At 47.2% G+C, this 16,554-nt stretch overlaps 1 protein-coding gene across 16 annotated transcripts in view; it reads left to right on the plus strand.

Moving 5' to 3' along the window:
• The window catches only part of LOC126995740 (uncharacterized), a 298,135-nt gene that overhangs the window by 120,040 nt on the left and 161,541 nt on the right, over window positions 1–16,554 (plus strand). For all 16 annotated transcript variants that reach the window (XM_050855616.1, XM_050855615.1, XM_050855617.1 and 13 more), the window contains one exon: window positions 10,241–10,304. In XM_050855616.1, coding sequence (XP_050711573.1) covers window positions 10,241–10,304 — 64 coding nt within the window. The remainder of the gene's footprint in view (window positions 1–10,240; window positions 10,305–16,554) is intronic.

The following is a 16,554-nucleotide window of genomic DNA, read 5'->3' on the forward strand; positions in this document are numbered from 1 at the left end:
TGGCTTCCTTGTTACGGTATATTTAGATTGTTTCATGCAAGGAAGAGTGAGTGATTAACTACTTACATTGTTTCATGAGTTAGGTTATGCCAGTGGTTTTGAGAACTAGTAAATAGACACGTCGTTGGAACTGTAATATATTTGGTACTGTTTACTCCTGTTTATGAAAAAAAAATATATATCTTCATTTTTTTTTAGTGTGTGTGCGCGTGAGTGGTTGAGGGTAGATGTTGTTTGACCTGTAAAGCAATCATCGTTAAATTTTCCTCCACGTGACCTACATTCCGGGAAATACCAGTTTTTTGCTCTCTTCGTTGGCGTGAGTGTGAACCTTCCTTTCCCAGCCTTTCCCTTGGCGCGTGGGGACGGCGCGGCCAGCGGGGGTGACGGGCAGGTGTGGGGGGCCCCGCGGTTACCTTCACTGGAACAGGTAGTGCTATCGCAGGTGTTGGGGGAGGGGGAGGGGTGCTGGGGGTCGACGTGCACGCGAAGAAAATGAAAAGCCTCAATGACAGTTCCGCCGTAAGATGTTCAGGGAGCCATGACGGAAACTTGATTAGGTGAGGAATAAAAAAATATACGAATACTGTGCATCGGTATTCTCAGACGCTTCCACCTCTCACATTAACTATATCTAAAGGCCGAAAATGAGATCAGTTGGGTTTTCCTGAGAGTTTTTCTAGGCACTCGGTAGAGAAAAAGGGTCAAACTACCCCAGAGTCATAAAAGTACCCATGGAAATACCCAGAAATTCTACCAAACCCTTGCTAAATGTGCGTACTTGAGACCCTATACCTCAATGAAAGTTTCGCATTTGCTCTTTACGACATGAAGAAGCCCCCACCAGCCCCGGTTAAGTGACCCCCCCCCAAAAAAAAAAAACGCAAATTACCTCCCAATGACATTTCCTCCGTTAAATGGTTCACTGCTCTGTAAGCCTTGACGAGGACTCGGTTAGGCGACAAAAAGGCATTGTGTGGCGCCTCCAGAGCGTCGCGTGGCTTTGTGGGGGCGGGGAAGCCATTCAAACAGGCGGGAATGAGGCTGCCCAGTGTAGGCGGGTGGCAGGGTGGGTGGAAGGCCTCGTCCGCTCACCCCGAACGTCCAGGTGCGAGCGGCCCTCCTCCTCACCTGGGGCCCGCCGCTGCAGGTGCTCCGTGACAGGTTGTGATGGGTGAGCGTTCTCCTTACCCGCTCTTTCTTTTTTTTTTCCTTCTTGTTCATTTTTGTTGTTGTTGTTCTTTTCTCTTTTTTGTTTTTCTTGTTCTTCATTTTCTTTTTCTTGTTTTCGTTCTTCTACGCTTTGTTCTTCTTCTTCTTCTTGCTCTTGTTCTTATTATTGGTGTTCTTCTTTTTCTTCTTTTTTTTTCTTCTTCTTCTTCTTCTTCTTCTTCTTCTTCTTTTTGATTAACTATTACCAAAGCACGTCATGCATCCGAACAATTTTTCCGATATTTTGCCCCTCCGTCGCAGCTGCTTGTGATTCAACGGGGTCGCTGCAGCTGCACAGGGACCGACTGGTTGCGGGTTACGTAAATATTATTGTGAATTCCTCGAGTGTGTGGCGGCGCTCCTGACGGCCGCCACGCCTCGACATCTCTCTCCGGTGCCCCGCAAGGCGAACTCCCGCACCTTTGCTCTCCGGGGTACTCGTTGGCCTCCTTCGGTGGTGAATACCAAGAAGTGATTGGCGCGGTCATTATAGTTGTGTGCAAAGATTATAGGCGTCGTTACAGTCAGAGAAGGAATGCAAGGACAAGATGAAGGTAAGCGAGGTGTACATCGCTACGAGAGAGAGAGAGAGAGAGAGAGAGAGAGAGAGAGAGAGTATTGCAGCATGGCACGTTTAGCCGTCGTGATCTCTGACGGCTTCCATCACTGCTCTGCCAAGGCTTCAGGCTGCGCCAACGGGACAAAAAAGCAAGATCGAAGCGTCGAGAGCCTGAACAAAGGAAGGAGGCGCCGCAGACCATGCCTCGCCGACCACTCAGTCACCCGTGACCGATCGGAATGACTGGAGGCTGGTGTCTCCGTCGTGGCGGCCGCCCTCCGCTACGTGCCGCCCCTCCTCCACTTGCCCCCCAGGCGGTCTCCTGCCCTCCATGTATAACCTCGATCTTCGACCTCATCTCCACTCACACGCTTTCGATCCGTCATCTGTCAGGATTATAAGAGGGTTAGGTTAGATTAGGTTAGGTTAGGTTTTAATCTTGGCCTGTATAACTTCGGATCCCCACCCCACCCCACCCCGCTGCTGCGTTCCGCCCTCCCTCTCCCTTTACCCTTTCACCCATACACCAGGTCTTCTTCCCTCTTGTAACTATACTTACACTCGGATTCTCCATCCCAGCTCCACTCTCGATCCTTCGGCTGCCAATATCCTGCTTGTGCCCGTAACCTTTTGCCTCCCCCTCACCCTCCCACACACGCCCTCGAGACTTGCATGTCTTTGAAACCTCAGATCCTCAACTACCACACACGCTCTCAGTCCTTCACCTGTCAGTCCCTTGCTTATTTTTGTAGTCTTTGATCCTCCTCCGCGGCGCCACTACCCCACACACGCCCTCAATCCCTCACCTGTCAGTCCCTGCTTGCCGCCTGACAGGTCATTCTTCAGCCTCGTGTCAGATTCATTGTAGCCGAGCACTATATTAAGCTGCAGATTGTTCCTCGGCGCTGCGGTTTGACAGTGCGCCGTGCGTCTCCGAGTGTTGGGGTGTAGCGGCGTAGCGGGGTCCCGAGGCGTGCTTGTGGGCAACCGTCATTACGTGGGATGACTGTGTGGGACTTGCCGGCGCGCCCCTTCACTCCCTCCCCTCCTCCGCGGGCGACATAACTCGTTCTCTGGAATTATGGTCACGCAGAATGCTAATGTGAAGTGAAGAAACGCGTACTCTGGAGAGTTCTCACGCCGCGTAGCTGTCTCTGTGCCGCCCAGCCCAGGCCCCGGACTCGTATCTCAGAGAGGCAGGCGCTGTAATTAGGAACGTGAGAGGGCGACCGATGAGGATAATTATATTGTGATTAGCATGATTTTAATTGGATGAAAATGATCACACGCTAGTTCCATGACCAATACATTAAGATAAGAGTTTAGTATATATGTTTACAGATATCTAATTATATTTGTACATACAGACATGGGCGGATGTATATTTTAATCCGACGCATGCCACTGTAATTGGTATGCATTTTAGCAGAATTGTTACTTACACAAAGAATTTATGGACGGTTCATATGTATTGTTAGGTGACCGTCCCTCCCTCCCCATCTTTGTCCTTACAGCCTCAAACACACGTCAGAGTCACTCCCTCATGTAAAAATAATATCCGAAACAACCCACCCCCCACTAAGGTCTTGTAACTTTGGAAGGTTCATCAACAACGTTCCTGAAAAGATATAGTAGTAGTAGTAGTAGTAGTAATGGTAATCATCATTTTATCGTCATCATCATCATCACCAACAACAATATCAGCAAACAACCGCAACAGCCTTAATTATAGCAGCAGCGGTGTTATACTACTACTTTCCATCAATGTTACGTTACCTGAGGGTGTGCGGGCGGCCTGGAGTGTGAGGGCGTGACAGCAAGGCTCAGAAATACATCCACAGCAACAACAGCGAAGTGACTGAGAAAACAACAATGAAAAAGCACAACAACCACAACAACATCAACAACAAAGGCAGTGCAATACAAGAAAACTGATGGATACGTAACACACCAAAGACAACCTATAGAATAAGACGGAAACAAGAAGTAGAGCCATTTCAAGAAGAGAGATATTTAACCCGGTAGCAGCGAAGGGCCAAATTTGTGGCTTTGCCGTGTACCAGCGACGGGCCACATTTTTGCCGTGATTTAAACCACCCCAAAATAGATGATGTATAAACTGATCACAAATGCGTTGATATATATTATGAAATGGTTTGCGAGAGTGATGTTTTTTCTCATTAATTCACTTAGAGGAGCCTTTAAGAAACATGATCCCCCGCAGCCACTGGGTTTTAAATAGAAAGCGGTAAGGAGAAAGAAAACAACTACAATCACAATAACCTCAGGGACAATTCAGGTAAGTAAAAATTACCAGTGAAAATAACAATAAAAAATGAAGTAAATCTGTGTCGTGATGAAGGGAAGGGAGGGAATGTCATGTGTTTTTTTTTCTCTTTTTTATATATTTTCTTTCCATTTATTTGTGTTTTTTCCTTTTTTCCTTATCTATTTTTTCATGCATTTTGTTTCCTTTTTTTTTCTTTTTCCCTGCAATTTTTTTTCCTTCTTTCTTTCCCTTAATTAAGCAGTATGGTAAAATGGTGTAGTTGTTTTTTTCTATATATTTTGTGTATGCACTTTCATTCTTTTCATTTCGTTTCCTTCTTCATGTATTTTCCTCTTCCTTCTTTCTTTTTTTTTTGCCTTGTCTCTGCCTCGACGAAGAAATGTGTAGTATTTTCTATTTAGCTTCTTTCTCTTTATTTCTTCATCTCTTCTTTCTTTCATTTTATTTTTATTTTACTGACACGTGAGATGAAAAACAGAGGCGGGTTCTGTCTGGCATTGGCCCACCCTGTTGTTAGGACCGCGTGCAAAGGGGGGAGGGGAGGGGGGCGGCGACTGTGGTGGTGGTGGTGGTGGTGGTGGTGGTGTCCTGCCTCTGCTGTAATGGTGAAGAAGGGAGACCACACAGGTAGACTCAACACCACACCACCATCACCCTTTCTCTGGCCTTCCTCCTCCTCCTCCTCCTCCTCCTCCTCCTCCTCCTCCTCCTCCTCTCCGCCCCATGCACCTCCCTCGCTTTATTACCCTTCATTTCCTTTTTACTGACTTACAGATTCTCTCTCTCTCTCTCTCTCTCTCTCTCTCTCTCTCTCTCTCTCTCTCTCTCTCTCTCTCTCTCTCTCTCTCTCTCTCTCTCTCTCTCTCTCTCTCTCTCTCTCGTTTGTTATTCTGTTTCACCTTTTCCAGGTTAAATTTAGCCCCGTCCTCCTCGTTCTCGTCCTCGTCCTCCTTTTCTTCGTCTTCGTCCTCTTCCTCCTCTTCCATCTCCATTTTCTCCTCCTCCTCCTCCTCCTCTTCGTCCTTATCTTTCTTTCCTTTCACTGCATTGTTATGAGTCTTGAGGAGCATCTTTCCTTTTCCCTCGAGTCACCTTTTGTCATCCCCGCCAGTCGTAAGTGTTTTTGTCGTGTAAAAGAAATGTGTTTAAACGACGTCCAATAAGCGGGAGCTCTGTTGGTCTGTCCACGCTGCCCATCACTGGAACTAATGAATTGTAATGATGAGTCAGCTTGGCAACGCGTGGAGTCCGCCGCGTTGTACTGTGGAGGAAAGACAGACAGATAGATGGATAGATAGATAGTTAGAGGGTGATTAATAGATAAATACGTAGATTATTATTATTATTAACAGTAAAACACAAACCACCACAAGAAATAGTTATCAAAGGAAACAGAGAAATTACTCGTGGAAATTCGTACAAGAAGCACCGCCACAACCACCAGAGTAACCAGCAACACTCTTTGGAAACCGTAACGAAGGCAGTCTCTGATACCTCACATATCCTCGTGGGATGTGCTGGGCGTGTATCTCTGTGTGGCCGCCATGGCGTGCGTACTACGTGTGTTTGGTCATACATTGTGAGGTGTCTGGCGGTGCTCTGGGCCGCCTCACCCTCGACCCGCCATTCTCGGCACGCTATCGTCAACAACTTCAACCTCACGTTATACAAAGGCCAAAAGAATGCCATGAAGCGTTGTGGAAGTGTCTGCTGTGCCCGACGAAGGAGACCGGAGACGCCCCGCTTACACTCACCGCTCCTGTGCGTCCAGCAATGCCAAGCGCCTTAACCTGATGTAGTAAAAACGTGGAGATAACATCGCAATTGCTGTATGACTTTTTTTGTGGTTGGTATGGATCCTCCCTCCTGCACGAGCTGAATGTCGGAGGTGCACGTTGTGAGATCGGTATCACTTCTAACTTGGTATTAACTCCCTCCCTTTGTGAGTCTGTTCTTGGTCCCCTGCCTCTCACCACAAACATCTGACACATACACTGGTAGACTGAGGGTGAGGGCCACGCAAAACTCTCAATAACCGGACACAGGCACGCAGACAAGGAAGGATTATGCCCCGGGAAACTATTTATTTGTCGTCGTCGTGATGATTGTATAACGTCAGGTATGCATCGCTCACTTGGTTTTGCCTTCCCAACAATGCCACGAAGGCCACCTGTCTGTTCCCAGCCCGCCAGGAATGCACGTGACTCATTACAGCTGCACTTTGCATAATGTTTTAATTTGTATGACCTCCGCCAACGAGACTGCTTCTTGGAGGATGAGAAAGTTGTATTGTGATTGCTACGCTTGGAGATGAAATTTAGTGTTAACTTTTTACGCGCTTCCTTGCTTTAATTTTTTTTTTTTTGTGTGTGTGTGTGTGTGAGCGTGCGTGCGTGCGAGATTCAGGTCAAAGCAGGTAGAAGAGGGGAAGAGAGAACAAGGTCTGTGACTCATCAACGACCTTCCTTCCCTGCTCATGGGCGTAATGACTCTACTTATTTTCCAGGTAATTCCATTAGATACACCTCTTAATTGGCGCCATTGAAAACCCCCAAAGACTGTCTAAGCTCCAACAATTATCTGAAGAGAATTACGGCCATTACTCATCCATTGATTACGCTCCGTGGACCCTTAATGGCAGGCCCGGGGCAAGCGTGCGACTGTCTTTTTTGTTCCTTCCTTCCCAGACCAGCGGCCATAACAGGTGGAACGGGGGAGAGGTGGGCACGGGGGGAGAACTTAATGACCCAAAGAGGAGGAAGAGACAGGTGGGTTAGTGAGGGGTTGGTAGGGAGAGGGGTTGGCTGGTGGGGAGCAGGAGGGTTGACGAGAAGTTAGGTGGGTGGGTAGGAATAAAGGTAGGAAAGCAATTGGGAGGAAAAGTGGGCAAGGAGGAAGAGGTGGGTGGGTTAGTGGAGGCCTGTAGGCAGGTTGGTAGGGAGATGGGTGGGCTAATAGTGTGGCAGGTGGGTTGAGGTTGTCAGGTGGGTTGGTATGAAAGCATTTGTAGGTAAGGTGGGCAAGGGGTGGGGGGAACTTGATGCCCCAAAGAGGAAGGACCAGGTGGGTCAGTGGGGGCCAAGTGGGTTGAGGAAAGTCAGGTGGGGTAATAGGAGAGCAGTTGGGTTATGGTTACAGTGTTAGAGTGTGAAGTAAGTTAAGATTGGGGGCAGGCAGATGGGCAGGTGTATTAGTGTGTGTGTGTGTGTGTGTGTGTGTGTGTGTGTGTGTGTTTATATGAGCGCTGAAGTTGGGTATTTAGAGGCAGGGGGTGAGCTTGAAGAGATATCAAAGTGGTAGGCAGTTCATCGCAGCCAGAATGAGTGGGGGAAGGGGGGGAGGAAGGGATGGACAGAGTCAAGGGCTGAAAGCGAGGCAAGCTGATAACTTTTTCTTTCTCGTTTTCTTTTTTTTGCTGTGTTCATTTTGTCCAGTTCTTTCGACGCTCATCTCCCTCTCGTTATCCCCGGCATCCTCCGTCCTCCCTCCCTTTTTTTTTTGCTTAACTTTTTATAGCATGACTTTTATCTTTCTTTTTATAATTTATTCCACTCATTTCTACTCTGTTTATTCTCCTCCTCCTCCTCTTGCATCTCCTCCTCCTCCTCCTCCTCCTCCTCCTCCTCCTCCTCCTCCTCCTCCTCCTCCTCCTCCTCCTCCTCCTCCTCATTCTTCTCCGCCTCCTCCACCACCACCACCACCACCACCTCCTCCCCCTCCCCCTCCTCCTCCTCCTCCATTTTTCCCTCCCGTGGATATAATGACACACCACTTCGTTAAGACTATAACCTCTTAGGATCTATTTACTTACCAAAGGCTTGTAAGTCTCTCTCTCTCTCTCTCTCTCTCTCTCTCTCTCTCTCTCTCTCTCTCTCTCTCTCTCTCTCTCTCTCTCCCCCCCCCCCCCCCCGTGTGTGTGTGTGTGTGTGTGTGTGTGTGTGTGTGTGTGTGTGTGGACGGACATTCCTGATTTACCTTCCTTTACCTTTCGTCCCATTCACTTGTCCCTCCCTCCCTCCCTCCTTCCCTCCCTCCTGCCTGCCTTTCTGCCTACCTCCCATTCTCTCCCTACAGGTAAACACACGCTCTTCTCCTTCTTCCTCTTCCCCCTCTCCTCCTTCCTCTTCCTCCATCCCTCCTTCTTCCTCTTCCTCCTAACCTCCTTCCCTTCCCCGTCACTTTTTTCCTTCTTCCTTTTCTTCACGCATCATTTAGTAGTCTCCTATATTTATTTTCTTATTTACGTGGCTTGTCATTCATGCGTATTCTAGTTGTGATAGGTGAGTGGTACCGTTTCATTTCTGGATTCGTAAAACTATCCATAATTTGTCCTTTTCATCTTCCTTTTATTTATCCTTTCATCTCTTTCCCCCTTTCTTCATTCTTCCCGGCAGATGGCGTTCATGTTCCGGTACGTCAGGCGATTAGTTGTGTGTATAGTGCGGGTGGGCGTTTTCGTATTTTTACATGAACATTAACGCAAGAAAGTGACGTGAAAGTTTCAGCATACATCCTTAGTGCCCTGTCAGTGGATGGCAGGGACATACACAGTGAAATAGAGGGAAAATATAATACCTGTAAACTTTGGCACCGTCGCTGGACAGAAGCCTGCATCCTCGTCTAACTATTGTGGCTTTTTACAGCACTTAAGATTACCTCCAAAGATTAAGGAATGTTTGTGAGGCGCTCGTGGGTGGGTGCTTACGACGGAATGTGCAAATTAGACTCTGGGTGTCATTTAGTTCTGTAAACAGTTGAAATGGTAAAGTGAGTTGCGAAAGTGGCGTCCAAGCGCGAGTTTGCTTTTGTTTTGACATGGGGTGTGATCTTATGAGCTAACTATTTATTTCTCTTCTCTCGTTCTTTCTTTATCTCCCACTCCTACTTTTCCTTCATTAACTCAAGTGTCCCTCGCTCCTCTGGCCCTCGATTTCCCCCGCCCCCACCCTATTTATTTCTCTCCTTTCGTTCTCTCTTTATCTCCCACTCCTACTTTTCCTTCATCAACTCACGTGTCCCTCGCTCCTTTGGCCCTCGATTTCCCCGCCCCAACCCCCCGCCGCTTCCCTCCCTCAAATCCTAGCCACTCATGCTCTCACTCTTCTCCCTCATTCTCACTTCTATCTCCTTCTTTATTGCATCATTAACACGACATAAGACGTGGATATGTTGTGATGATTAGCGGTAACTTTTTTTTTTTATATTTCAGTTGTCCTCGTCCTCTTTTCCCTCCTCGGTCTCCTCTTCCTCTAACTCCTCCTCTTGTTATTCCTCCTCCTCCTTCTCCTCTTACCTTTTCTCATTATCACCATTATAAGTATTCTCATCCCTCAACCAGCAACCAGTCATGTACGGAAGAAAGACGCAGGCGGGAGGGAGAAGCCAGACAGATAAATGTTGAACGTGCAAAGGGTGAAAGGGCGTGGGGAGGGAGGGGCGGCAGACTGGGGCAGAAGCAGGGGCAGGTGCTGGGGTGTCAGGGAGGTGCAAGGGCGGCCTGACACCCCCGCCTTCAGCCCGCTAATTACGCCCCCCGTCAGGAGCGCGCGGTCCCCCTCTGCTGTGAGTTGTAGGTGGCGGGGCGGCTAATGACGGGCTGAGCGTAATCATTGTGCTGGCCTAATTAAAATCCCCGAGTCTGGGTCCATTGTTATCTAGCTGCACCAAGGCGGGGAAGAGGAGGAGGAGCAGGAGCAGGACGAGAAGCAGGAGTCACCGTCATCTGATTGTGTGTGTTTACCCGGGGAAACGACCTCTTAAGTAACAGTAATCAGGCTCATGGGGAGGACTCATTACCTCTATTTACTTGCGAGTTGTACTGTTGACTCGCTTTTATTTATATGTTTGTGTGTATGTTGTGTGCACAGCGAGATTCGGGCTTTTATGTACGTAGTGATTTCAGGCTGGAACGTTGATGGTGCTGTTGCTGATGCGCGATGCTGTTTGAGTTGTGAGGCTTTAAATCATGTTAGCTTTCTCTTTTTGAAAATTATAATGGTAGTCTCTTTACTCTCGTGTGTGTGTGTGTGTGTGTGTGTGTGTGTGTATGTGTGTGTGTGTGTGTGTGTGTGTGTGTGTGTGTGTGTGTGTGTGTGTGTGTGTGTGTGTGTGTGTGTGACTTTTCAGTAAGGTGTCTCCCCGTGTGCCGTTGTGTTGATGAGTCTTGTCTTGTCTTGCAGGTGTGAGGCGACGTCTGCCACGCCTGTCCCCAGCAGCCTCAACAACCAGGAGCAACGGAAGGCGGTGAGTGTTTGTGCCCTTTAGTACTTACCTCTACGCCCTTTAATCTCTTGCTGTAGTGTTCATTGTTCTTTAAAACCCATAATAAAACTCTGACCAGGAGCATGCTTGCAGGAGGGCAGCACTTCGTTACGTTACGCGAGATTCTTGGGAAGGCGCGACTTAAAAATGGCGTCACATTCCCTTAGGTTTTACAAGGTGACGAAGAGTTACTCAATCTGGAACCAGAGACTCGAGACGACGCAGAAAGATGACTTCCGCCACCTTACAATCAGGGCTGTGATTTGCTGTTACATCATATTGCTCTCTCTCTCTCTCTCTCTCTCTCTCTCTCTCTCTCTCTCTCTCTCTCTCTCTCTCTCTCTCTCTCTCTCTCTCTCTCTCTCTCTCTCTCTCTCTCTCTCTCTCTCTCTCTCTCTCTCTCTCTCTCTCTCTCTCTCTCTCTCTCTCTCTCTCTCTCTCTCTCTCTCTCTCTCTCTCTCTCTCTCTCTCTCTCTCTCTCTCTCTCTCTCTCTCTCTCTCTCTCTCTCTCTCTCTCTCTCTCTCTCTCTCTCTCTCTCTCTCTCTCTCTCTCTCTCTCTCTCTCTCTCTCTCTCTCTCTCTCTCTCTCTCTCTCTCTCTCTCTCTCTCTCTCTCTCTCTCTCTCTCTCTCTCTCTCTCTCTCTCTCTCTCTCTCTCTCTCTCTCTCTCTCTCTCTCTCTCTCTCTCTCTCTCTCTCTCTCTCTCTCTCTCTCTCTCTCTCTCTCTCTCTCTCTCTCTCTCTTTGTAACTAGTCTTTGTGGGTACAACAATGTTACCTGTCAGATTCTAGCATGTGATTATGTCCGAGTGAGGTATGTTTGCAGTAGCCTGGAAATCTAACAGGGCAATAGTCGCCACCGGTTGGCGAGTCTTGATAATGGATTCCTATTAGTCCTTAGTTTAAAGTTAAGAAACAGTTTTCCGCTCAGTATCACTGCCACAAATAACGAAATTGTATAATAAAAGGTGATTTTAGTAGAATTGAGAGAAGTAAGTTAAAGAGAGAGAGGATGAATGGGATGAAAATCAGGCATGTACTATTACATCGACAGGTAGTCCACCACCCACCTGATCAAGACCGAAGGCCGGGACCGTGCACGAGGCTGTTGCACGGTGGTGCACGGTGGCGGCGGCGGCGGCTGGGCGGGGCACGCTGCGGCTGAGTTAGACGTGCTTGATAATCCTGTCTGTTGAGTGTGAAATAAATTCAATTTTATCCTTGAAAATTAGCACTTTTTTGTCTCCTCGCGTCGGAAGGAGCGGCAATCAGACCGTGCCAGACGCCCCGCCAAGCACAACTCACATTAAGCTGCGCGGAGCCGTGCAGTCGCTGACCTCATGCTCGCTTGGATTTTGGCGTGAACGGACGATTTTCAGCTTTCCTCCAAGAGTCGGGCTGCAGAAACTCCAACAAAAACCTGCCTTCATGGTGCGTCGTCCCAAGGGAGTTCATTGGCTTGAAGAACTATCCAGCGTGCAAGATCTATGTTTTTGTATACGTCTTTCTGGCTGATGGAGTTGCGGTGTGCATTGCGGGAAAAGTTTTTCTCCAAGAGAGATGCAGCGAAGATTTACGAGCCGCGGAAAGCGATACAACGAGGAGGCAACTCTTATCATGCTTGCACTTCCTAGAGGCGAGGCAGCCGCTGTCACGCAGTGAACCTGAAGGCTTCAACGGTGCTATATAAGAAAGAAAAAAATAGTACGTCAGTTGCGTAGTTTTCACAAATCTGCAGTTTATGATTTTGATGTATTATGTGTGTGTGTGTGTGTGTGTGTGTGTGTGTGTGTGTGTGTGTGTGTGTTGCCTCACACACGAGAACAAGCCTGAGTTACACGCGTGCATCTTGTATGTTAAGAGTGTCAGGCCGAGACAAGACAGGAGACGCACGTCTTGCTGTGTAGCGGCTCTGGGACGGCGTATCATCAGGCAGGAGCAAAGGATGCAGCACAACGCAAGTAATGTGTTGTTTTGCTCCCCCCCCCCCCCCCCCCAAACACACACACACACGCACACAGACAAGGGAGTCGTGCGGCGGCATCTCGTGTGTGAGCCGAGCCGACAGACTCCTCAGAGGCTAGCAGACACCAAGTAAACAAAGCCACACGTGTCGCTAATTTTCCTGGGAGGCGCGACTCACGTTGTTCACGGCGTTTCTTTTGTCTGCGGTGCGCCTTGGTGCGACGATGTTGAGATACACGAGACAGGCAGTAAGGAGGGTGCGGAGAAAATCTTCACGGGTAGACGCAATGAGTAATGGGACAATTTTAAGGTTCAGCGTGTCCGTCACATGAGTCTGAGCCGTCTTTAGTACGCGTTCGATAAAACCGTTGTTCTAAAACCGGAGACGTGAGATTATCCAGTGTCGCAAAAGTTTGTGGAGACAGACGGGCACGGCTCTCCATTCAGGGTGGCGCAGAAAACTTTCACCTGGAGTCGTAAAGTTTTGAAATGTTTTGGTCAGCCGCCGACTACCTGAGGCTGAGAGGGCAGCGAGTGCGGGACCGTTTTGGACGTGGTGCGTGGCAGCTGGATGGGCCCTTAAGTGGCCACAACTTCTACGAATATACTGTAGGTGGCGCCGCGCGTGAGTGAAATGCTATACTCCTTTCCCAACCCTCACTAAACGCTTCCTCCACCCTCCTTTCTCTCCCCCACTTCCTTTCTACTTTCACTGCTCATTTCTTTCTTCTCTATTCCATAATCGTTTCTTGCCCTTTCTCCGATCCATCGTAACGTCTCAGGAAAGAGCGATCGTGCTTTCCCTTGCAGAGGTTGTGTGTTTCTTGGGTCTGAAATTTATATGAATTGCATAAAAGTTTACTCCACCATAAATTCACCATGACTTTAAAGCACACACACACACACACACACACACACACACACACACACACACACACACACACACACACACACACACACACACACACACACACACACACACACACACACACACACACACACAGACACACACTGCTGACCGGATATAGCACTTTACAAAAACACTCTTCTAAAGGTACTCGCCGCTGTGAGTTGGACGAGGCAAAGCAGGACTCACGAAATCGTCATCTCTTTAACCCACAAAGAGAAAGCTTAACGCACTGACTTCTCTCACGCGTCCTCCCAATCATTCGCCGAGGATGTATATCACAAAATAAAGTAACAAGTGACCCTTACAGGACCATCTCCGAAGAGTCGTGTGGGAATGAAAATAATAAACCTCGGGAAAGTCAGAACCTTACGAGGGATGGGGAGGTGGTTGAGAAGTGAGGGGGGAGGCTAACAGGTGGTTGGGTAGTGGGAGGAGGGAGAATGCTGTAGGTACATAAGTGGGTGGGTAGTAGTAGTTGTAGTAGTAGGAGAAGGAGGGAGGAGGAGGAGGAGGAGGAGGAGGTCGTATTTAATAGGTAGGTGAGTGGGTGGGTAGTAATAGGAAGAAGCTGAAAGTAGAAACAAAGGCTGCAGGGGTGGGGTGGAAGTGGAGTTAGTGGTGGTGCTGAAAGTGGTTGAGGGGGTGGGTGGCTGTGAGGAGGTGGAGGTGGGGATGCAAGACTGGCTAGGTAACGATGGAGCAACCGAAGACAGGGCAGATATAGGCAGTGGTGGGGGTTGCAGTGCACATGTTTTTAGTTTTTTCTTTCTTCGTTCATCATTGCTGTTTGTGAGGTGCGTGAGTGTGTGCCGGGGTAGTTATGAAATTGGCCGTTGTGTCCGCAAGAAAAAGAAAAAAAACTTTGGAAGCGGAAAAGCGAAGAGTTGAGACAGGGGTGTTTTGACCGGGGGGTGGGGTGGGGGGGGGTAGTAAGGGAGTGGGCGAGAAGCGGCGGCGTGAGGATGGGGAATTGAACACTTACTCAGCCATACTGGTGCACGTATGTTTCCTCTGTGTGTGTGTGTGTGTGTGTGTCCTCTTACGGTCCACACACACATAATGTCTCCCTTCCCGGCGTGATACACTGACGTGAAACAAGCCCCGCCGATGGTCCGTCCTTCCGTATATGGCTAAGGTATCCCAGTCATCCATCTTATTATCCGTTTTCTGAGAGTGAGTGATTGTGTTCCACTTTTTGGTGTGAATCTGTCGATAAACTCGAAAATACACAACAAATATGAATAACACGAGTAAATTTTTCATCCATTTCTGTCTTATAAGGTTACTGCTGCATTTACACCTTCTGAAGCGTGATGGCGTCAGTAAATAAACACGTTGCATAATTTACTTCCATCATGTAAGTGAACATTTTGTCAACAGACTGCAGCAAGAGCTAGATTGTCAAGACCAAGTAACGTGGCACAAAAACACATGTAAAATGACAAGTTTCACATTGTAAAACATGCTTTTTCTTAAACAAGTGTTGCCTCTTAACACAGACTTCTGATTAGTCTCACGAATTCCAATGCCTTGTCTCGTAACTTGACGTTCCAAGGATTAGTTACTTAACTTATATTGCCTTCACCAGCGCGTCAAGTTTTATTAAGGCGCAGTAATTATGTTATCGGAGAGGAACACGCCGCCGGTACTTCCTGTGATCTCTCCCACGCCGCCTCGCTGCCTTCTTGTTATCTCTTTCCCGGCAGGTTTGTTCGGCTTCGGTGAATCGGTATTTTTCTTAATGTGACAGAAGTCGATACATCGGAGTCCAATTTCGTGATAGTTTTTATCAGTCTGTGTGGAATCAATTATGTGAACCAGAGCATTCAGAATCCAATTTAGTGGTAAGTTTTTCGCTGTTACCGAGGAAACCATTACGTGAACCCGGACATTAAATCAGAGCGAGCAAAGAAAAGACCGGGGCACACACAAAGGCGCGCAGTGTTCATGGTTTTCTTACATTACTTCTGCAGCTCTTATAAAGATTTAGCTATTTTTTTTTTAGGATTTATATATACAACAAATTTTTAGGGCCTCCTCTTCAGAAAAAAAGTTTATTCAGAAGCTGAAATTCAAGAAAGATAAATTTGTTCACCTTTTTTCGTCTGATGTCTGTATTGTGTTGTGTACAGGAATGTCGAGGTGCTATCTGTCGGGCCAGCTCTAGGAATTAAGGGACTCGAATTCGCTGTCATTAAATACTTTTTAAATGTATTCTTTTATATCTGTTGGTAGAGTAGCGAGGCTGTTATCGTGATCATTAGGGAACTTCAAATGAAACAATAACTTAACATAAACTTCAACCTTACCGAAAGAAAGCTTCGAGTCTCGTCACACAACCTTGAATCCCGAAACCTATCAGACGTAATGGTGGGGAAATTATTAAGTGTGTGTGTGTGTGTGTGTGTGTGTGTGTGTGTGTGTGTGTGTGTGTTGTCGCAGTAGCATACGTGCGGCGTGAAGGTGTGCCCGCCTCGAACACTGACCCTCTGCTCCCCGCGCCGCCCGAGGTGATGAGGGGCGCTACACTCTGGCCGCGACAGGTATGTAATAGCAGACCGAGAAAATCCTCACGGCGAGAGGTCAGTCCAGGTGAGTAGTAATTACCTGCCTGGAAAGAAGTTGAGGCGGCCAGAGGAATAGTCGGGAGGGAAGGAGATATAAGACGAGAGGAGGTGTGAAGTGTTGAGAGGAAGAAACCAGAGAAAAGAAGTTGAGGTGGACACTATATATATATATATATATATATATATATATATATATATATATATATATATATATATATATATATATATATATATATATATATATATACACACACACACGCTATGCTCTTCCTTCAACCTCCTTTTATTTATTAGGCTTTTTCTTCTGTAAATTTCTCTAACGGTGCAGTATTTTTCTTAGCAACTGGATCAACTATTTAAACGCCCTCCTCTTCCTTCAACCTCCTTTTATTTATTAGGGTTTTTCTTCTGTAAATTTCTCTACCGCTGCAATAATTTTCTTAGCAACTGGATCAACTATTTAAAAGCTACCCTCTTCCTTCAACCTCCTTTTATTTATTAGGCTTCTTCTGTAAATTTCTCTACCGCTGAAATATTTTCTATGCAACTGGATCAACTATATATATTCGCTATCCTCTTCCTTCAACCTCCTTTTATTTATTAGCCTTCTTTTGTAAATTTCTCTACCGCTGCAATATTTTTCTTAGCAACTGTATAAACTATATATATATATATATATATATATATATATATATATATATATATATATATATATATATAAAACTGGACAGAGGAGTAGTCGGGAGGGAGGGAGAGATAAGACGAGAGGAGGTGTGGAAGGCAGCGAGAGAG

This window comes from Eriocheir sinensis, chromosome 8, assembly GCF_024679095.1.
Source record: "Eriocheir sinensis breed Jianghai 21 chromosome 8, ASM2467909v1, whole genome shotgun sequence".
Lineage (NCBI taxonomy): Eukaryota > Metazoa > Arthropoda > Malacostraca > Decapoda > Varunidae > Eriocheir > Eriocheir sinensis.